This window comes from Crotalus tigris, unplaced genomic scaffold, assembly GCF_016545835.1.
Source record: "Crotalus tigris isolate CLP2741 ecotype Arizona unplaced genomic scaffold, ASM1654583v1 scf7180000019427.664434, whole genome shotgun sequence".
Lineage (NCBI taxonomy): Eukaryota > Metazoa > Chordata > Lepidosauria > Squamata > Viperidae > Crotalus > Crotalus tigris.
The window spans coordinates 304,608-326,131 of record NW_024097534.1 but is presented as its reverse complement, the minus strand read 5'-3'; the positions used below and the strand labels follow the sequence as shown (position 1 = coordinate 326,131).

Below are 21,524 nucleotides of genomic sequence, written 5' to 3'. Positions count from 1 at the left end.
TTGACTCGAAACAAGTGGCTGAAAGTTGATCTTGCAAATTGAGGGACCGTTTAATAATGCTGATGTCTCATTAGACTAAATATTTTCCTTTCTCTCTACATTCTGTTATAGATAACATACTGCACACTTTCAGGAATGCTTACAGCTCATTACATAAATGGGTGGTTTATAGTTAATTTCTGGAGCATCCCACAAGCTGATTGGCTGAGGTAAAGCAGGAGAAATAGTTAAACGGTCTCTCAAGCATGTTTTTTTTTTTTTTTTGTCTTATGTCCATTACTGCACCAGGTGAAACAGGCTGGGTGCCTTTCATAACAAGTTGGAAGGCCCCTTAAAAGTCTCTTGTTTCAGGGGTTATTTTAGGGAGATTGAGAGACTTTACTACTTCCACAATGCCTTGTGTTTTCCAGCTATCTGTCTTTAAACACTGCAGATGCTAGTAAGTTACAAAGGAATGAACTAACGTGTGCACCAGTGGCAAGACCAAGGTGAAATAATGTGTAGGTAAGATGAATTAGCTTCACCCAACCTTTGCCACAACTGGGTGGATTCCCAGAAGTTTGGCCTGGATGTTCTAGATCAGGGGTCTTCAAACTTCATCCTTTTATGATTTGTGGACTTCAACTCCCAGAATTCTTCAGCCACGCTGGCTGAGGAATTCTGGGAGTTGAAGTCCACAAGTGGTAAAGACGAAGTTTGAAGACCCCTGTCCTAGATGAATGAGAAGCTTTGTTAAACAGCAAGCCAATTACACCTGGTGATTAAGAGAGATTGCGCAATATAATTAAGGTCTTTGCATTCCAAGTCTTTGTGTGAAAAAAAATACACAATTGGCCTGTGCAGTTGTTTTTTTGTTTGTTTGTTTGTTTTTAGTTGACAGTCTCTAATAGTTCCTGACTGCAACTCTCTATAATACAATTATCTTTTCATGGAAATGCAGGAATGCCCCAGTGTGTCCTAAAACATTCCAAAGTCCTAATCCATTTTTTAAAAAAATATTTTGCTGCTTTCCCTCATGTTAAAAAGATACCCCCCCCCTTTTGTTTTTTTTACTCAGAACTGTTTCTCTCCTTCAGAGTATAAATCGAGGCTGAATTATTTAATCCCTAAAATATTTTTTCCATTGGGTGTATAGTTTCCAGCCTAACGAGGCTCTACGCAACAGTAAAACAATGGAAGAACTGAATGAAATGGGAAAACAACGCTTGATATCCTTCAGCAGCCTCTCTAGTTGGAAGAAAGCCTGTCAAAGAGGATTAAAAACACTGCATACAACCACAACATGCTACTTCAGCGAGAGAACCTTTTACTTGCTGATCTCCCTGTGAAATATATAAGCACATTTACACAAAGGAAACAGAGTAATATCTAGGGGCTTCAGAGAAAAAACTGGAACTCCCATCTTGCCCACTCCGATTAAAATAAGCCTGACAGGGCACAGGAAATGCCCCATCCTCCGAAGCGGATGGAAAATACAATAATACACATTTGCCTTGTTTTGAAATGTAGAAGCTCCTGCCTCATATCACAAATGATGGAACTGCTGGGAATTGCACAAATTAGGCAATAAGCCTTGGCTAATTTGTTAACTCTGATGCTACCCAGCCAGGCGGTCCTTCCGTATATACCCCAACAACGTGGCGTTCACAATCTCTGACCTGAGCTGCCACTTACAGTAGTTATAATCCAGAGGGCTAGAAATCTGAAAAGGAGATTTTGGCCAGGTGCAATTTTCCCCCATTGAGGTTGATGAAACTTAAAAGACTACAGTTTTAAACCGTTAGTTGTGACAAACCACACCCTGTCCAATGAAACGGAGAATTGGGACTAGGCTAGATGTTGGGTAGTTAAAAAAAAAAAAAGATGTTTTAGGATTTGCTCATTCTGCTGCCTGTTCTGGTTTGCACAGTTTAAGTCAACCAAGCGCTCAAATATTGTGATATTTCTGAATACGCTGAAAATACTTCTGTGCCTCTACGCCCGCCCATTTTAAATATAAAACATGCCTTTCCATGCATGCCCAGCCATAAAAATCTATTAAGAGCCCCTGTGCATATAGTTCTCTTTAAACGGCTGTCTTTCCATGTCTCCCTCTTTTAAAAAAAAAAAAAAAAAAGGGGGGGGGGCAAAATAAAAACATCCTTTTTAAAACTCTGCCAGAGTCCCTCTCCTCCCCTGCTGAGTAGATATTCTGCTATTACCAAAGTAGTTAAAACATGAAGGGGGGGAAAAAAGTTGTATCTGACAGTTCTTAAAACAGGCAAACAGCACAGATGCCATCCAGACTGCACAACGTGGATTTGGACAGAAGATTGCCCTGTTTTCCAGTAAAGTTTCAGAAATTAAAATAAGCAGGAGAAACATTTGAGCTGGTTTTTTTCCACAACAATATACAATGTCTTTTTCCCCCCCGTTTAATGAAAATTTAGCTCCTGACCAGACTCCCCCCCCCCCCGGGAAAAATTTAAGGCTCGCTCCCTATTTCTCCTGTGGCATGATGAGTTCGTAATGGCCAACTTGTCCATCCTGCTTCAGCTGGTCCAGCAAATCTTCTTTACGCCTCTTTCGGCTGACCACCAGGTACCTATCCCTGCCCTGCCCATGAGACTTGCTTTTAAGCCCGTATTTTTGGGCTATCTGATGAATCTGTTTCCGCTCATCGTTGGTGAGTTCCGTGGAAAAAGTCAGATCGATCTTCCTGTCCGAGAAAGCGTAATTTTGGATGATCTGCTCAATATCTTTTTTGGTGATCTGGGAGCCTCTTTCGACATCCAGTCCCAGCCCTTCTCTTTTGAACTGCTCCTTCACCGCAATGGGCTCCCGGATCCCTTCCCCGCTTTTGCCCAAACCGCCCCCCGTCCAGCCCATCTTCCTTAAAATCTGATTCCCAATGTTGTCTTCCTTAATCTGCTGCTTCAAGGCTTCTTCAGCCGAGCGGCCGCAAATCTCGTTCCGGGAAATGACGTCTTCAATGGTGCCTTTTTTCAAGTTGTTGACCACGGTGGGCTGGGTCTTCTTGAGGACTTTCACGGCCTCCTCGGCGGCTACGTGCTTGACACTCTTCTTGACGCCGATTGCTTCGGCAATCAATTCGTTCTCCAGCATCACTTTGCACTTCCACCGCATGCCGGTCATCCTTTCGAAGACGTATTCCACCGTCATCTTGTTGAACTGAGCGGTGTCGTTCAGAGTACAGACCGGATTCATGGAGTTTTCGTACACCACCAGGTCCTTCAGATTCTTCTTCCTCGCGGGGTTGCGGGCAGCCCCACTGACTTTCTGGACCTGGACGGCTTTGGTGGCACTCACGTTGGACTGAGTCTTCTGCAAAATTTTCACGGCTTCGTCTGCCGCGGCGTGCTTGCTGGTTTTCTTAGTGCCGCAGCCTTCAGCCAAGAAGTGCCCTTGCAAATAGACACTGCAACGCCAGAGACGGTTGGGCATCAGCACGTATTTGTATTCCACAGTCATTTTGTTAAAGGAGGCGGAATTGTTCAAAATGCCAATGGCGTCGCTGGCATTTTCGGTGAGGACAAAGTTAGTCCAATGCTTGGCAGAGCTGGGCCCTTGTTGCGGGTCAGAACTCAGCTGCCTCGACACACTGTCCTTTGCAGGGGGGTTCACGTCATCCGGCAGTTTGAGCGCTGGCGGGAATTCAAGCGAAGAGGTCCCACTTTCACACACCACCAAATCCTCCCGCGTGGCGCTCTTGAACTTCCGCTGAACCACTTTGACTTCAACGGGTTTTTGCAGCAGCATCACCGCCAGCTCAGTGGCCCGGTCTCTGGAACCATTTTTGCTGCCCGCATAGCCCGTGGTCAGATAGACATTCTGACACCTCACCTCGCAGGCAAAACCTTCTTTGAGAATCTTCTTCTTCTTAGGGAGATCGGCAGGCGAAATGTCCTTCAGGGGTGAATAAATATACTCCGGGTTGGTCTTACAAGCCTGAATCGACCGCGTCAAAAGATACGTGTAGTTAATTTTGTCTGGCCCACCGCTACAATTGGGGTTGGCGAGATTGTTGCAGACGGCCATTACAAGCTTGTTAATGAAACACTGCTTGGCTGTTACTACTGATTTGGGGAAAGTTTCGGAAGAGGATTGGAGAAAAGCAGAATCTACCAAAGTCGTCGTGCCCCCAGCAGTAGAAATCTCTGTACTTTTGGGAACCACTTTACCTTCGGGTGGTTTGACCTGGCTACTTCCATAGCCAAGGCCTACTGAACTGGAGAACTGGGAGTCCCTGTCTTGGGTGCCGAAGCTGCTAAACACCCGATCAGCGTAAGTTTGGATCTGCTGGGCTGTGATATTCTCCGAAGTGTCTTGGGCTTGGTTTTCTGAAGACTCTTCTTTCGATGGCGGTTGAGTGTTGCTGGCGACAAAGTGGATGGGCTCAAAGCGCGGCCGGACGCGGAATTTGGGAGCTTGCTTTCTTGCATTCTTGCAGTCTAGGGAACAGAAACCCACAGGAAATTATTTTCAGCGATGGTGGAAAAACTGATTAGCTCTTCAACCTGAAGAGTAAGACTCATGCGAAATGGCAAGTCAAAATGAAAAGGAGATATTCAGGACTTCAGGTCCCATGTGTTTATGGCGAACTTACAAGGATGCCCACCTCTGTCTAATATTTATTCAGATGAATGTCATGCTTAAAGTAGGGCTAGAATTTATTGCCTCCTGATGAATGGACCAAAGTCACCCAGCCAGCTTTCATGTCTTAGGTGGGACTAGAATTCGCCTCTCCTGAGTATACATTAAGTTTTAGTTAAAAAGATTTATTGCTGATGCCTATGCACAAGAATCTAGTCAATTAACAGCCAGCATTAAATTGGTGCAAGATAAGAGTTAACAGAATTTGGGGGGCTGGACTTGGAGCATTTGTGGACATGTAAGGATTCTAGGGTAAGTCCTCTCTTGACCCAGCCTCTGCCTCTTCTACACAACCCCACACCTCTTGGGGTGTCTGGTACATACTGTTGTAACCATGACAGGCTGAATTACCTATGCAGCTGTGCCAGCACAAACCCTACGATTATACTTCCAAGGTCCCTTCCAACTCTTGTTATTCTGTTATTCTGCTTCCCAAAAAATTTAGGAAGGAGGCAGGCTGAAGGGAACTACGTTGAAAAAGAAATGAAGATGCTCACTTTGGGGAGAGTCATCACGTGGAGATCGGGGTCTTTTGGCTGTCTTCGTGCCCGGCACCAGCTCAAAGGACGGCATCTTACCCACATCAATCCCTTCCGCCATCCGCAGGACTTTCTGCATAACTTGGGAGCCATATCTGTGGTTATGGAAAAGAGGAGTCAACGCGTAACTCATTTAATGGAAGGCTTTGGATCTGAAAAGATCCTTCTAATCTTTCAGAATGGTTTACGTCCAAACATCTTTGCAATTTGAAAAGTAAATTCTTAGAAGAGAAACAATTGAAATAAATCACTATTTTTGGAGTAAAAGCCTCGTAGAATGCTCAGTGCAACTTAAGGATGCTAAGATGGAAAAGAAACATATTTTAAATACAGCTTAAGGAAACAACCAATTCTGTACTGGGATGGCAAACACAAGACTCACATTCTGTTCCATCGTGAAATGGCAGTTGAAAATGAAAGCCATCAATTGATGGAATGAGTTGGTCAGTTAAAAACAGACCCTGAAAAATCAAAGCTAAAATTCTCTTTTAGAGCTGTGACAGAGATTCTACCCGTGGGTACCATATTGTGATGTGCTTCTGATTGGGAGTCAAAAAGATGGTCTGGATGACATGGCGACATTCAAGTGACATCTCTCTGCAACTTCTTAAAGCAGCTGCATCTTTTCTAGGAATTGCTTAGCTATTTAAATTTGGTTTAACAAGTTGCCAAGTTAGTTTTCACTCCTTAAGCTCTTTTCTCCAGTCTGGGATATTCTGACACTTTCATCCAGTTCCTCTGCCAAATATACTAACACAGTCAACAATATAACTGTAATTTTTTTTCCATAACTGGGAAATTTAACATCAGCGTATTTATGTCTTCACTATAGCAGAGACATTTCTGTTTCGGCAGAATCTGGTTTCTTGGATAGATTTAAAAAGAATGAAACTTTTGTGTATTTGTTGTGTTTTGTCTCTACTGCACTTGACTGCTCAATAACTATAAATAAAATTTATGATGGGTATTTCAAAAGGCTGAAGAGCCATTTTCTCCTTAGGGACTGGATTTCTATTAAAGAATACTCCGAACAGCAAATTCTGCTATAAAGTAATTCAACTGGCAAATAAACAGTCAGGATTGAAATGTTGAAATGTTCAAAGCAAATTTTAGATTGAAAAGGTCTTTTAAAAAGAGTGGGGATAACAAAGCGTCTACAGATTTAACTAATTTGCCCCCAAAATGTGAATTTTGGCAGTCTGAAAGACACAAACATCTCCAACATCTCTGAATGACACAGCCAATAATGGAAACAATGCTGGGAGCTGATGTTTATCAATCTGTGGAGGATCACAACATGTCACCCTTAAGGAAAAAATACCTTTTTATTAATCCAATCACCCTGAACCTTCATAATATGTTGGGTGAATTTATATATAGTATCTGAAATGCAATCTGATTCCCCCCCCCCCCAAGAAGCTATAGCCGCAAAACAAGTTCTCTCTTGGCTTGGCATCTGGTGTGAATGCAAGCCACTGTGGTTTAACCAGAGTTTTAGCAAAGCATGGCTTCACACAACCCTGTAAACCCAGACACTCTGCGATGAACCAATCCTGCCAGCCCAGGTCTGCCATCTTTTTGCTTCTGAGACTGCCTCCTCTTATTATTCCAGGTTTGGGTCACAAAACGTCTGCAAGAAAAGCGCCTAGTTCAATCCTGAGCTACAAAAATATTCTCGTTTATTGGCGCTGTCTTCTCTTTTCTTTCTTTCTTTTTTTTTTTGGCCATCAGGCAGAATGCAAAGGCCAAGTGCTCTTAACAGAGACTTTGCCAGCCTTCTCTGTTTCCCCCGCTGCTTTTGCCAGGCTGAGGGGAGGACTTTGCAATGCTAAGGGCGAATCTTTATTGGATATATGTATATTGTATATGTCCATTGGAGGTGGCTGGTTAGCCTTTGAGAGCCGAATGCAACAAAAGTTCATGTTAATGTATGCTGGTTAGAGTACATTTAAAGTGACAATAAAGTTGTTCTGTTCTTTTCTGTTCTGTATGCTGGTTAGTGTACATTTAAAATGACAATAAAGTTGTTCTATTCTATTCTACTCTACTCTACTCTTACTCTATATTATTATTCTATTCTATTATTACTCTATTCTGTTCTATTCTATTCTTTACTCTACTCTTGGATTGGATCCGTTTAAGTAACAGGCATGGACCGGGGAGAAAGACCTCCAGTGGATAAGAAGGCCACCCAGCTTGGGGTCGGGGGGAAGAAACCAGGCAACGGGCGCCCGCAGAAGACACGCGCGCAAGCCGGCCTACGTTCACACGTGCAGAGTAGCAAGAGGAGGAGGAGGGCGGCGGCGGCCCCGCTCTCACCTGCAGCCCAGGAAGACGTGGTTGCTCCAGACGTGCGAGAGCCCCAGCAGCTGCTGGAAGGCGTCCGCGCCCGGGTAGCCCGGCAGGTTGCGGAGCAGGAACTGCCGGCGCAGCCCCCAGTGCCGGTCGCTCTCCTGCGCCTCCCGCCACGGCTCCACGGCCGGCTTCCTCGCCCCGGCATCCGGAGGAGGCGGCGGCGGCGGCGGCTGTTGCTCCTGCTGGGAAGCCGGCGGCTGCGGGGAGAGGAAATCCCCTCCGGGCAGCGTCCAGCCTCCGCCGGCCATGGAAGCGAGGGCGGCCGGCGGGCGGGCCCAGCGAGCCCCGGCTGGACCGCGAGGAAGTCCCGGCCGGGAAGAAGAGCAGCTGCGGCGGCCGCGGAGGGCAGACCTGACCCGACACGGGTCCCGCCGGACGTTCACACGTGCTGGAGGCCGCGCTTCCTTTCCCCCCCCTCTTCCGCGCCTGCGCGCGGGCGCGCGAGCGGCAGAAAGACGGCTACAATGTAACCTTTTCCTCGCGGGTTCCGCCGTTCCTTGTTACACGCGGCTCACGTGGGTGGATGGAAGTGCCGAGGCGCGCGAGAGCTTCCGAAGAAGGCGGCCCGAGCGCCGTCCTCTCCCGGCCGCGTCGCACAGCGCCACCCAGAGCCCCGGAGGACCCAAACCCTTCCAGGCTGTGAAATAATCGAAAATACTTCCTATTTTTGCCAGGGGTTTTTGATCTCCCAGCTTGCTTCACTTTCGTTTCTGAACATTTCGTTAAACAGGCTGCCTGATGAGGTTAGCTAGTCTGGTAACGAGACGTTCAGGAAGCCAGTTGGAACAAGCAAACCGCTGCCCAAACCACCTTCCAGAATTGTTTTTCATTTTCTTCTTGGGGGGAATTAAAGGGCTGGGTTGACAGGCTCAGATACAAACAGTCCTTGACTTACAACAGTTCCCTTAGTGCAGGGGTAGGCAACCTTGGCTCTTTTATGACTTGTGGACTTCATGCTGGCTCAGGAATTCTGGGAGTTGAAGTCCACGAGTCATAAAAGAACCAAGGTTGCCTATCCCTGGTGTAGGGTCTCCTGCTTGAGCAGGGGGTTGGACTAGAAGACCTCCAAGGTCCGTGCTAATTCTGATATTCTGTTAAGACTATAAACCCCCTCGTCCTCAGCAAACATAGCTAACGCATCTGAATGGTATGAATTTGGGGGACAAAGCCCCTAGTTTGAAAGAGAGTGGAACCTGGAAGCTACAAAAGAATCAAAGGTATTAATCTATCAAAATCACTCCTATCTATCATTATATTAATTACTGTTATCTAAATACATGTACTCAGACAATGTCCTGTTTGCTAAATATTGAAAATGTTATTGGGGGGTAACCCCAATCCTGTCCCCAACCCTACCCCATCCCTAACCCTGATCCCAACCCCAACCTAAACCCTAACCCCAACCCTGATCCCATTCTATCCCTAATCCTATAAAATCTAATAAAACCTTTTAAAAAAATCACTCCTGGAGTCCTTTCTGTACAAGTTGAGGGTTATATAGTCCTTCTACAGAACTCAAGCAAAGTTGATTTCAGTAGATGACTTTCCCTTTCAAGCTCTATTATTAGCTTACAATTCACTCTAAGATATGGTTTGTTGGACAATCTACACATAGAATGTACGTATGAATAAGCCTTCATCTACTACTTATTAATTGCAGTGAAATCACTAAGCCCAAATCAGATCAAATGATGGCTTAATATGTGTGAATTTAACCACAGAAGTACATCTTGAGGGCTCTTCATTGTCACCAACAGGCAAGGGACTCATTATTGGTATTATTCTTAAATGAAAGGAGATGCCCAACTTCCAGAAGACCGAATCCTCTTTTGATTGTAACAATATCAAAAAAGAAATTGACTAATGAGTAATGATTGTGACGATGGGCATTTCACTGGAACTGGAAGTCTTTCTACACCGAATAAAACTCTAGTGACTTTACTTAGGTGATAAACATTCCACAGTACATGACTGTTATGAGTGAGTTTCTAATTTTTCATTCAGTCAAAACTGAAGGTCTGGAAGAAGCACCAAAAGCTTGTGTCCCACCATGCAGCCCACCACTGAAAATGGGTCTTGCTCCTTCACCTCTGATGGCTGGACACGTCGTAGATCACCTCTAGAGGATCCAAGAATGGATTTTTGATCTCCTCCTGATGGTAGGAACCTTGTAGGACGCCTCTGAAGGATCTGAGAATGGATTTTGATCTCTTCCTTGGTGGTTGGACGCATTGTAGAAGATTTCTGGAAGGTCCAAGCCTTCATTACTTGGAGCAAAGTTATTTTTAAAAATTGTTCCTCCATATTTTAAGGAATCGGGGGTGCATTAGATACCTGAAAAATAGGGTCTTCCAAATCAAAATAACTTAACAACCGCCAAGTTTACGTGAATGTGATTTTTGTTATCTCCAAGCTAGACCATTGGAGAAATCTCAGAAGAAAATAATGACCAGGGACCATTTGCTTTTGGGAGGGTAAATTTTTATTGAAAATTGACAACATTAGAAAGGTATTAAGTTCAACAGTGCTGGTTCGCTCACGTGGGTCATGTAAATATATATCAAGTGCAGCTGTCCAATCACAACTGTTCATAACAAAATGTTTTAAAAAAAGAAGAGACAGGAAAAGGAATTCTTGGAAACCAGGCCATGCAGTGAACGGTTCAAATAAAGTCCCAAAAGTTCGTAGTAGGTACATTTTTAAGGGCAGTTACATGTGACTTGCAACGATAACTTTGAAAAACAAGAGGATGACTTTACAAATTGATTTTCCTTCACCACCTTAATAGAAACATCAGTTTTTATCTCCCTTTTAAAAGGGCTTCGAACTTTGGGGATTAATTCACAACAATAATACTACTTAGGTCTTTTATACAATATCTCTCTCTCTCTTCCTCAAAGGCTTTTAAGGCTCTTTGTGCATTTTAAGGATTCTTGCAAAGAACAGCTGACATGAGTGATTTCTACAAGACAGGAAGCTGGATCCAGGACGAGAGATTTAAACAAGGAACTGAACAGAAATAGATTTAGTGGATTTATGTATTTTTTTAATTGGGAAATATTCGTTGTTACTTTTTTTACTGAAATGGCAGATTATCTATGGGAGGTTATCTAAGCCCACCCACCCCCAGTGAAAAATAGAATTTACCCTCTCTAACGTCCCCGACTGCCCTTTTACATAGCGTTCAAAGTAAATATTCCTCAGAGGTAGCAAAGTCACGAGGGGATTTTTTTCCTACGTGTTGTCTGTTGCATAATTTTTATCCACTCCAACCAATGAAGGAATAGGACAATTCTTTTTTTTTTTCCCCTCTACTCGAAAAACACGATCATGATACGGAGGCCAAACTAGGAAGGGAATAACCATAATCCTAATCACAATTAAGTCCTGTCTCAGTGTAAAGTAGCCACCTCATTAATTGGACTGCAATATTTTGGGAGTTGGGCAAAATGTCTGACGCTCGCCTTTCCGATTATTTTTCCCATCTTCTCTTGCTTAAAATAAAAATAAAAAAATAAACCCAACATCCCCCCCACACATGAAAAAAAATAGGACTGGGAGAAAACAAACCCAAATCTTTTTTTTCCAGGCTAAGTTTCTTTTTATTTATTCTGGTCTGCCCCTCCCTTCCCAAGCAGGATGGGAATCCCTACGTTCGCTCAAGTGGATGTCTTCTTAGAGATGCAGCAGGTGGAGACAGATTAGAAAAAGCTACAGAGAGAAAGAGAGAGAAAAGGGAAAGAAATAAAGATTTGTTAGTTAAACAGCAGAGAGCTAAGAGAGGCGATCAAAGGCAAAGCAGATTATTGACCACTTGAGGAACACAATGACACGGAAAGAAAACAGGCCAGTAAATCTATGTTTTTGCTACCCTGTTAGGAGCCCAAGCAGTAAAACACCGTCAAAAGAGGACAACCACATGAAATAGCATATGGTCCTTGTTTAGCGACCACAATTGGAACCAGCAACTTGGTCATTAAATGAAGCGGTGGCTAAATAAAACCGTGACGGTGCCTAGGATCAGACTTCAGATTTCCTTTGTTTTGCAGATCTGTGAAGGTCGTAAACGCAAGGGCGGGTTGCGAAGGTATTGTCTCACCACCGTTGTCGTTGCAGTTACTAAATGAGGCAGCCGCTAAAGGAGGACTACCCCCTTTAATAGATAAGACTGCAGATGTCTTGGGGTGAAGGGAAACGCATGAATGCACAGTACAAACACAACATATATATTTCAAATCAATGCAAACGTTCAGAGAAAAGCCAGGCAGAATTATAGAGCAAGACTCTATGAATGAATTCTTAAATTGGTCATCTTCTAAAACAAAACCACAACCTGTAGTATATTTAGCATGGCCTTTCTCCCCCCCCCCCCCCACAGTGAAGAAGCTACAGGCGACGAATTGCTTGCTCGCTGCTGGAAAAAGTTCAGGAACATGAACTATTTTATTTTTCAGGAACCCAAATGTTAACTTAGAAACCCAGAATTGGATCTTAAACATCCTGGCTCTCATCTCCTCCTCCTTTTCACGTTTTGGGCAATGGAACAGCTTAGAGCAAAGAGGTGTACAGAGTCCCCTGTGGATTTAACTCCACTAGTCATTGCTGACTTTAGGGGTGCTGCTCATCTCCATTTCAAGGCCACTGAGCCAGGATTGAACAAAGACATTTCCGTGGCCATGTGGTCACAGAGCACTGTTATCTTCCCACTGAAGTGGTACCTATTTATCTACTTGCATTTACATGCTTTTGAATTGCTAGGTTGGCAGGAGTTGAGGACAGGAGCTCACCCCATCGTGTGGTGGTGGGGTCTCAAACCTGACAAGCTCAGCGCCTTCACCATTGAGCTACCATGCCACCCCTAAAGGGGTGTAGTCCCATATCTAATTAAAAACTGTTTATAAACCCCAGTGGCTCATTAAGGGGCTTTATCCATGTAATTCCTGCTCCCACTTAAAATAAATGAATAAAGGCAGCAGTGGGAAATAACACAACTTTTAACATAAAGAGTATTCAAAGGGTGTGTGTGCCCAGATACTGCAAAAAAAAAAAATTGTTTCTTTATTTGCCACTCAACTAGATTTTAATGACATGCTTGGGTTAATACCACAGCACATTCATCACTCCATTCCCTATTGGTGGACATCTGAAAATACAACATCAGCCTTCAATTTGCTAGCAATTTGCTTGACGAGTAAACTTGTTGGGCTTGTTTACAGGCAACCTAGAGTGGGCATCCTAAACAATCCACAGCATAGAAGAAAAGATCTTTTATATTAGGCGCGCACACCATGATACAGCCAAAGCAGCAAATTGTTTGCGTAGAATATAAAAATGATATTCTGGAAGGCCCGTGAGATGACCATGGCTGAACGGGAGCGCAATAAATAAGTGAAGGTCGACATCCCAGCTCAGTATATTCAAGGGGGATTACTCAGTACATAGCCAGGGATTACTGTAAAAGAAGGGTAACGACAAAAGAAAACAAAAAAGGAAAACAAAATAAAAACAAAGCATTAACCAGAATTGTTTCAGTGTTTATTTTTCTTTTCTTTTTTAAAAAAAGCCTCCGATCGAACATAAGGACAAGGCCCCCCCAACAGGGAAGTAACATTTGAGAACATGTGAGGGGATTTCGTTCATTCAGAATGATTTCAGTGCAATGGGGTTTATTTCCGAGAAAACCAAGGTTTCAGATTTGAAGGGTTTCCAAGGATATTGAAAATATGAACCACCATTTGGTGGCGTGGCTAAGAAATATACCCTAAACCAGGGGTCTTCAAACTTGGCCCTTTTATGACTTGTGGACTTCAACTCCCAGAATTCCTCAGCCAGACATGCTTGTGGATTTCATGTTGGCTGGGGAATTCTGAGAGTTGAAGTCCACAAATCCTAAAGTTGTCAAGTTTGGAGACTCCTGTTCTAGAGAATGGACCGATAGTTGGCCATGGGTGGCCTGTCCATCACCTTTATAGCTGGGACCACCAAGTAGGAAACATTTTACAATTATGGAAGACATGGATTCAAGAACGAATATGAGAACAGGATACCAAATCCAAAGACAGGAAGACATTCAAGTGGGCTTTCCCTCACACATATCTGTAGAGGCAATATCCTTGCTAGTAATGACATAGAACTTCATCTTTCAAGCTATATTTCAATTAAAATCAAGGCTAATGAACGGAACAGCTGGAATATGCCAATGCACTCTCTCTCTCTCTCTCTCTCTCTCTCTCTCTCTCAATATGGATTATGGTATTGATTATAGATTGGCTATAGACTCTAGTCAGGTGTAACTCATTGGTAAAATTCTGGCTTATACATTGACGGTCCAAGGTTCAACATTCAGGATGGAAAATGCTAAACCCAGTTCCAGTTACATCTTCAAATTCCTATTGCTGCACTCATTGTGTTTGTAACAGTCAAGACGGAGAGAAAGACGAAAATCCTATAAAGCTCTTCCAAAAACAAGCCAAGAGAAAAAGGAACTTTTTAGGCTCAATCTTTTTTTTTTTCCCCTCCCTTTGGCTTAAGGAAATGCTGATGCTGAACATTTTGGAGACATCAGTCCTGAGAGAAACTGCAGGTCAATAGGATAAAAACAAATCAGTATTTGGAGCTTAGTTCATCAGATCCAAAAAAGAACTGCCAAATTCTTTGACTCTTTTTGTATTCAGGAAAACAGGAAAACAACAAACCAGAAAAAAATGCAGAATATAAGAGGAAGATGCATTAGAAAGAAAAGGTACAGAGATAAAATGCATATTAATTTAAAATACGGATTATTTTTTTCCTTGGGAAAGGTCTACACAGGAAGCTTGAAATGAAAACAAACAACAGTAACCAAAAAGGATTAATATTTCTCTCAATTAATTTAGGCTAAATAAGGTTTGAACCAGAGATGGACAATGTATTTTAAATCCAGTGTCACTCTGGGAGATACCAGACGAGACAGCAAAACCCTTGTTTATATATTACATTCAAAGGTTTGTGTTTTATTGAAAACAAACATACAGTATGTATCAACTGTGATCTTCCTATTCTGGAACAAAATATAAACAGTTGACTAAAAAAACTGACTTTAAGGCTTAATAACACTCTTAATGGGGGAAAAAAATGACCGTAATGGACTAAAAACAATATTCATCTGACTTTTAAATTTCTTGAGCCTGTAAGCTTATAAACCACCTAGCAATTTTTATAAGGGATGCTTCACACTTAAGCTCTTGTAATACTGGCAAAGAAATGCAAATAAGCATCAACACAATTCTGGCATCGCCACAGTCTACATGCCCATCTCTGGTATCTAAATTATAAGAGGAAAGGGAGAGAAATGGTTAGTTTTGGATTTTGTTTAAACATGCTTGAATTCTACCGCATTATATTTGCCACCTTTTTGCTGCCAGCAGATTGCAGCTAGCAGTTGAGGTGGAGGCAGGAGAACGCATGCGCCATGCAAAATTTCCTAGCCCAAATCAAAACTGGAATGAAAATGGCTGGGAAGGGTCTCCCTGTCCTTTGCAAAGGAAGAACCAGATGCCTTGTTCTCCAAGCCTTTGTTTGCCACCTATAATCTGAGGCTTCTTTGACCCACAACTAGCATGCTTCAGGGCTGAACGTGGCAACCCGCCAAAAGCAATTCAAAGCTAACAAGGACTCACAATGTTTATCCCAGTTCCTCTCCAGCCCTGGGTTATGTTCTGAGACCAGGATAAACAAGTCTATTGTTTGGGCCCGTTTTTCACATTGCTGATGTGGTTCCTGAAGACAAACTGTTGGTTTTTCTCCTTTCTGCTCTTAGCTCGTCTTTCATTCTGGGCACAAACTATTCTGGAAAGGTCCTTTAACTCCAGAAAAACTTGGTTAAATTACTATATCAGGCACACCCATCGGCTATTATAAAAGGTTCCCAGTGATTCAAGTAAGATTTCATCCTAAAGAGCTGGAAGATATATTTTTTTCCCAGTACAGGAAGGTTTAGTTATTGTTGGCTCTAACCACCTTAGCCACTAAAGCAGTGGTTCTCAACCTTTTTAATGCTGCGACCCCCAACCGGTCATAAGTCAAGGACTACTCAACCGGTCGTAAGTCGAGGACTACTCAACTGGTGCAGCACCGTTTGCAGAATGGGACTTTTGGCGGGCTCAGCAGGGCAGAGACAGCCTGGACAATCCCTATTGGCTTTTGAAAGCCAATAGAATTAGACTTTATTCAAGAGAGTCTATTCTATTGGCTTTCCAAAGCCAATAGAATAAAAGGGAGTAGCACAGCTAAGGAAAGGGGGGAAAAATGGTGGACTGCGTTGTTTGGCGACCCCCGTGAAATGGTCGTTCAACCCCAAATGGGGTCCCGACCCACAGGTTGAGAACCACTGCACTAAAGGCTAATAACACTATAGATAGCCCTTGACTTACAACTGCAATCGGGATCAGAATTTCCGTTCCTAAGCAACTTGGCTGTTAAATGAATTATTATGGATAAGTGAATCTTGAGATGGTTAACAAATCTGGCCGGCTTCCTCATTGACTTTGCTTGTCAGAAGTCAGTTGAGGAAGTTGTTATTGCAGAATGTTGCAACCATCGTAAATACATACCCAAATTTTGATCTCATGACTGTGGAGATGCTGCAATGATTGGAAGTCCCCCCCTTTTTTTTTCCAGTGCCATTTTTGTCTTCGAACTAACAGAATGTGTGATTAAGTTGGGGACGGCCTTTAGTTTTTGCACCATGTGAATTGAACAAAAAGCTTTTAACCTTATCCTATCCAGAATGGGGGAAAAGTCCCTTTATGAACCTCAGTTACTGCGTTATGGAAACTAGCATCGGGCACCAAAAAGGGGAGGGGCAAAGGAGGAAGGAACTCATGCATTTTGTAAGAAAGATTTTAATACTTTTTTTTTTTTTAAAAAAATGTAATACTTAAAAAAAATCTCTGCGGCAGTCCAAATAGCCGATGTAGAAGGGAAAGGATCTTTTGCCTGCATTCACCTTATTTAGAAGAAAGGGTGCGTAAGAGATCTGTGTGTTGGGAATGGCCAAAAATGCTAGGAGTCAGATGATTCAGGAGGCTTGTGTCTGGTTTGGCACAAGGTGTGTTTGTGGATCCCACTGCCTGGCCTTCTCGGTTTAGTCACAGCTTACCAGCACAAGGTGCCGTCATGCACCATGCATGCACCATGCAGCAAACAGCAGGGATTAACTGAAAAATAGCACACAAATGACAACTAAGAGGAAGGCAAATTTAGCGCACTGAAAACGTAAGGGAAAAAGAAATAAAAGATTTGTTTAAAATAAGCCTTGATTTTTTTTTTCTCACATTACTTCAGCAGCGAGGGAAAAAACTTAAAATAATTTTTGCAGGTAGCCAGGAAACAGTCCATCTGGGGAAGACTTGGTGAAAGGGTAAAAATGGAGAAGTTGGGGAGATACTTCTATTTTTGAGAAGGCCCGCTTAGTTATCGTTTTGCAACACGATAAAGTTAGGAGGATCGGTGGATTTTATTTGGCCTGCTCAGTTCTCGTCCCCATATGTCAAGCATCACATGGAAGCAATGACCCTGAAAGCAGTGTTGGTCCACCTTAGCAAGATTAAGATGTGTGGACTACAACTTCCATAATTCTGGCTGGGGAGTTCTGGGAGTTGAAGTCCAAACATCTTAAAGGTTGCTAAGGTGGGAATTCTGAAGTCCACACGTTTTAAAGTCGTTAAAGTGGACAACACTGTCTTACAGCTTCCGCCTCAGACTGAACAGCGTTAGCGGCTCCAACTTTTCAAATAATGCAAACTGAGAAAGTTATTGTCTTCCTAAATGACTGGGGTAAAAGCCACCTGTGTCCCTAAATGGGTGACTCAATGGTCTGAGAAGAGTGAGGAGCACCTGGCTTTAAGGACAGACTTCCTTTCATGAGGTGAGGTAAATCAGATGGAATCAACAGTGTCACTAGATGACACGGTTTAACTCCAACTTGTGTCTTTCTGGCCAGACAGTTCTCCAGGTTAGATAGGGGCAGTTTTTATGATGGGAACCAATCATTTGGATTTCAGAGGTGGGTCCAGAGAACGTCCGCCATCTTTCAACGAGCAAAGCCCAAGAAACGTTGCTACCAGAGGATGGGAAATCGACTAGACATTGATTAAACTGGTTGAGGGACAACCCATGAGATCCTACCAATCTATCTATCCATACCCTGAACAGCCCAGCTCCCAAAGAGGGTTTTGAAAAGAGGCAAGGCACGTTGGCACCCCAAGGGTGGTAAAATGACATCAACTGTGGAGAAGGAGGGAAGACATCAACAAGGAGGGAAGAGGCCAGGGATGTCCACTTACTTTTTTCTCTCCTTGTCCCTTTTCAGTGTCTGTGAACCTCCTGCCTGCTGAGTCTGAGACTGAAGCAGTTCAGCAGCTGTCTTCCTCTGCTTAAACGCATTGACTTCATCATCCAGGGATTTCTTCTTATCTTCCAGCTTCTTCTTCTCATCCTGATGCAGCTTCTTCAGACGATCAAATTTCTCATGGAGCTGGAATAAGGGCACAAAGGCATACAAGTAGATCCAATTCTCAAGGGGAGATCCTTGGCAGAATCAGTGACATCTAGAGTTCATCCAGAAGCCAAGAGGTTCCTTAGAAACTTACGCGGGGCCTGGAATAAAGTGACCTGAAATACAGACAGTCCGAAAACTCTTTAGGAAGAGAGTTATGACGTTCAGCCTCCCATGACTAACTTGCTTTGGGAAGAGATTGCACACAATGGACAGAACCTTGAACAAAAAATGTGCAGCTTGGGGTGGAGCAGGTCTGATGTTTGAATAGCCTACTGACTAAAGTAGCTGAGACCGAGATACAGAAGTGATAACATCAAAGCTCAAGAGAAAACTTTGATTTAATTTAAATACTTCTCTGAGATAGCACAACTCGCCTTAAATCTCTCACAATGATGTGGCATTCTGGGAAACCTTTCTCTGGCTGCCATTATATTCACAGATACTCTCTCTTTGCTTTGCATAGAAAAAAAGAGTCTGCAAGAAAATAAGGATTGAAGACCCTACTCATTTAAAGCGGGGAACAGACCTCTGGGTGGTAAGACCTAAGATGTTGCTTTGGGAAGGATCCCACAAAACGTTTAATGCAGGTGATGCTGTGAGATGTGCAGCTTGATTAAACGGAAGTTATCTTGTTGCAAAGAAAATAATGCGTTTAAAATCAGAAACCTCGCTCAGATCTAAACCGTTAGACACCTCGGTCATGACCGATGCAGTACCAGTTCAGCCTCTCTGCAGACCCTCGTCCATTCAAGAGTCGCTTCAAAATGAGATGGGCAGCAAATACATTTAATCAGTCAATCAATTCACCTCTTTTTCAGCCTCTTTCAGCTCCGCTTCCTTTTCTTTCACCCTCTGGACAAACATCTGTCTCATTTCCTCTTCTTTCTTCTGAAGTTCTCCGAGAAATTCATTCCTTTTGGCCTCGTAGGTTTCTTGTAAACTACAGCAAGAAGGTGAGAAGGGGAACATTTGAAAAAGAGGGGAAAAAATTCAGCCAATTCAGTTTGAGTCAGCCTGCAGCTAACGTGATCAAAAACGTATTCATCTCTTTATTCGTGCAGGAGCAACCATCCTCTTGGTTTATTTTGGGACAGCCCCCTCCTTCCACAGGTGCCCCTGATCTGGTTTAAACAATACCTGAATGGCTTGCTGTCTGGATCGGAATCCTTAAATCCCATTTCTTCCAGTTTACATCGCCGATACAATTCATAATGGCGTGTGTGGGTTTGTTCGCGAAGATCTTCCATGTTTACCCGGATCAACATCTCTCTGAGTTTTACAAAGTCACAGTGGGCTTCGTTTTCCACTGCATGGAGTAGATAAAAAGAGGGTGGCAGATCAATGACTGGCTGGGGAATTCTGGGAGTTGAAGTCCATCAAGCTGCCAAGGTTGAGAAACACAATGATCCAATAACAGAATAACAGAGTTGGAAGGGAAGTCTTCTAGTCTAATGCCCTGCTTAGGGAGGAACCTCTATGTCTTTTCAGACAAACGTTGTGCAATCTCTTCTTAAAACCCTCCAGTGTTGGAGCACCCACAACTTCTGGAGGCAGGTTATTCGACTGATTGTTTCCACTGATTAATTTCTCCTTAGTTCTAGAGTTGCTTCTCTCCCTGATCAGTTCCCATCCGTTGCTAATTGTTCTTTCCATCCATTGTTTCTTATTGAATAGAAACACGAGTCTAAAATTTATTACACAGGTGGGACGTTTTATGGAACCTTCTATTGTATATGAACCTAGCTTGTTCAAGACCAGCTGCACATGGTCAAGCTAACACAACAAACATTTTGTCAAGATGCCACCAAGGTCTCTTGAAGTAACCACCTTACTTACCCTGCACAGTCCCCCACGGATATTGACGCGCCTTCATCATTTTATTTCCTATCTTAACTTCTTCTGTGCTACCAATGATGGCAAAGGGTAAATGAGCCTGGAGCACCCCAAGAAAAACAGAGAATGCATCTTTAATATTAGATGACGTGTCAAGCATTTCCAGCAGGAGCCACAATATTATCAAATGGGGTGAAATGTTATGGTTTATCCCAATTGCAAGAGACTACTATAAGATAATGTTTTACATACATGGTAAATCTGTAGATCATACCTCTCTACTTGCATTTTATTTATTAATTTTTATTCATTTATTCATTCAATTTTTATAGTTGCCCAATTTCTATAGTCGCCCAACTGGCTTACAGTTCTAAAATTGTAAAACAATTAAAACAAAAACAATAAAACAGTAAAAACATCCAGTAAACTTTAGTAGAGTTGTTGGTATTTTTTTATTCCCACCTCCCCCCTCTATTCATGTTATATCTATGTTCACTTAGTTATCTGATAATGTTTGCTAATTATAGTTCAATTCAAAAACAAACTAAAATCAAAATCAATATTCTTTCAACACCATGGATGAAGGGAGGAACAATACAGAGGACAAGGCAGTCCTGCCTGAATCTTTTTTCCAAATGCAACATTTAATCCAGGAGTTATTACGGTTACTGCAGTATTATCTTACATTCATGGTTCCATTTATTTCTGACACAGATTCATCGTCAGTAGGGAACTGATAGATTTGCACCCCGTTGCTCACGAGTTCACTGGTGATCTTAATTTTGAATTTGGTCAGCTCGCTCTTAGAGATGGCATCGGATTTGGCAATAATAGGAATGATATTCACCTGCAGGAAATCCCAAAGGAGAAAAGAAGCATTCTGAACATTTAAAGAACATCAAGTTGGACTGCGTGAAAATCCCCAGAGCCATTTTGCCAAAATGTCAGGAGAGTGGAAGAAGAGTGGACTTTAAGATAGATAGATAGATAGATAGATAGATAGATAGATAGATAGATAGATAGATAGATAGATAGATAGATAGATGATGGATGGATAGGATACAGAGACAGAGAGAGAGAGAGAGAGAGAGAGAGAGAGAGAGAGAGAGAGAGAGAGAGAGAGAGAGAGAGAGAGAGAGAGAGAGAGAGAGAAGAATTAAAACTTAATAGGAAATATGCACAATCATAATTCTTTATATGGGAGGCAAGATTTTGGTTAGTGTTCTATTCCTTTTCTTTACATTTCTACCCCAAAAAGGGATAGCATATGGTTGCAATTACCTTTACATGACACACACCCATTTGGGGTCTGCATGTCATGGATATTCGGTGGCATAATCAGGTTTCCCGTGCCACAGGTTGTCCAGTTCTGATTTAATTTAAGATTATCCATTCTGATAATCCAGTGTGGGCTCTGCTGTCTCTTATCTGATCATTCTCTCGGCTCAGTCTTCCAATCTTTCTTCCCATAGAGCATCAGACATCCTTAAACTTGCTATCGGATTCTGTTCAAGCAGAACTGAATTAAGAGTTCTGCTCTCAAACCATACAATCTCCAAACGAACCAATCTTGCTTTTCAAAGTATAGGAAGCGTCACAAGAAA

The 21,524-nt window shown here is 42.8% G+C and overlaps 2 protein-coding genes across 7 annotated transcripts in view; both read right to left on the bottom strand.

Moving 5' to 3' along the window:
• Positions 1–1,286: 1,286 nt before the first annotated feature.
• Positions 1,287–8,074, bottom strand: NKRF (NFKB repressing factor). 2 transcript variants are annotated; one of them, XM_039362338.1, is made up of 3 exons: positions 7,512–8,074; positions 5,151–5,287; positions 1,287–4,451 (listed from the first exon to the last, which is right to left on the bottom strand). In XM_039362338.1, the coding sequence occupies exons 1-3, from the start codon at positions 7,793–7,795 to the stop codon at positions 2,479–2,481; spliced, it is 2,394 nt and encodes a 797-aa protein (XP_039218272.1). In that variant the 5' UTR covers positions 7,796–8,074; the 3' UTR covers positions 1,287–2,478. The 2 variants fall into 2 exon arrangements, with proteins under 2 accessions (XP_039218272.1, XP_039218273.1); XM_039362339.1 differs by having other exon boundaries at positions 8,019–8,061.
• Positions 8,075–10,011: 1,937 nt separating this feature from the next.
• SEPTIN6 (septin 6) overlaps positions 10,012–21,524 on the bottom strand; it is a 30,252-nt gene continuing 18,739 nt past the window's right edge. For 2 of the 5 annotated variants that reach the window (XM_039362346.1, XM_039362345.1), the window contains exons 5-10: positions 20,606–20,767; positions 19,924–20,020; positions 19,225–19,393; positions 18,895–19,027; positions 17,873–18,063; positions 12,975–12,999 (exon numbers count right to left, since the gene is read on the bottom strand). In XM_039362346.1, the coding sequence (XP_039218280.1) occupies positions 12,975–12,999; positions 17,873–18,063; positions 18,895–19,027; positions 19,225–19,393; positions 19,924–20,020; positions 20,606–20,767 (777 nt within the window). Of the gene's footprint in view, positions 13,000–16,413; positions 16,745–17,872; positions 18,064–18,894; positions 19,028–19,224; positions 19,394–19,923; positions 20,021–20,605; positions 20,768–21,524 lie in introns of those variants that run through there. The other 3 variants (XM_039362342.1, XM_039362343.1, XM_039362344.1) reach the window with 3 other exon arrangements.

Coding starts and splice junctions, on each gene's coding strand:
- NKRF (XM_039362338.1), bottom strand. CDS start 7,795: ATGGCCGGCGGAGGCTGGACGCTGCCCGGAGGGGATTTCCTCTCCCCG. Junction 5,288..7,511: donor CACGTCTTCCTGGGCTGCAG/GTGAGAGCGGGG, acceptor CCATAACCACAG/ATATGGCTCCCAAGTTATGC. Junction 4,452..5,150: donor ACGTGATGACTCTCCCCAAA/GTGAGCATCTTC, acceptor TCTGTTCCCTAG/ACTGCAAGAATGCAAGAAAG.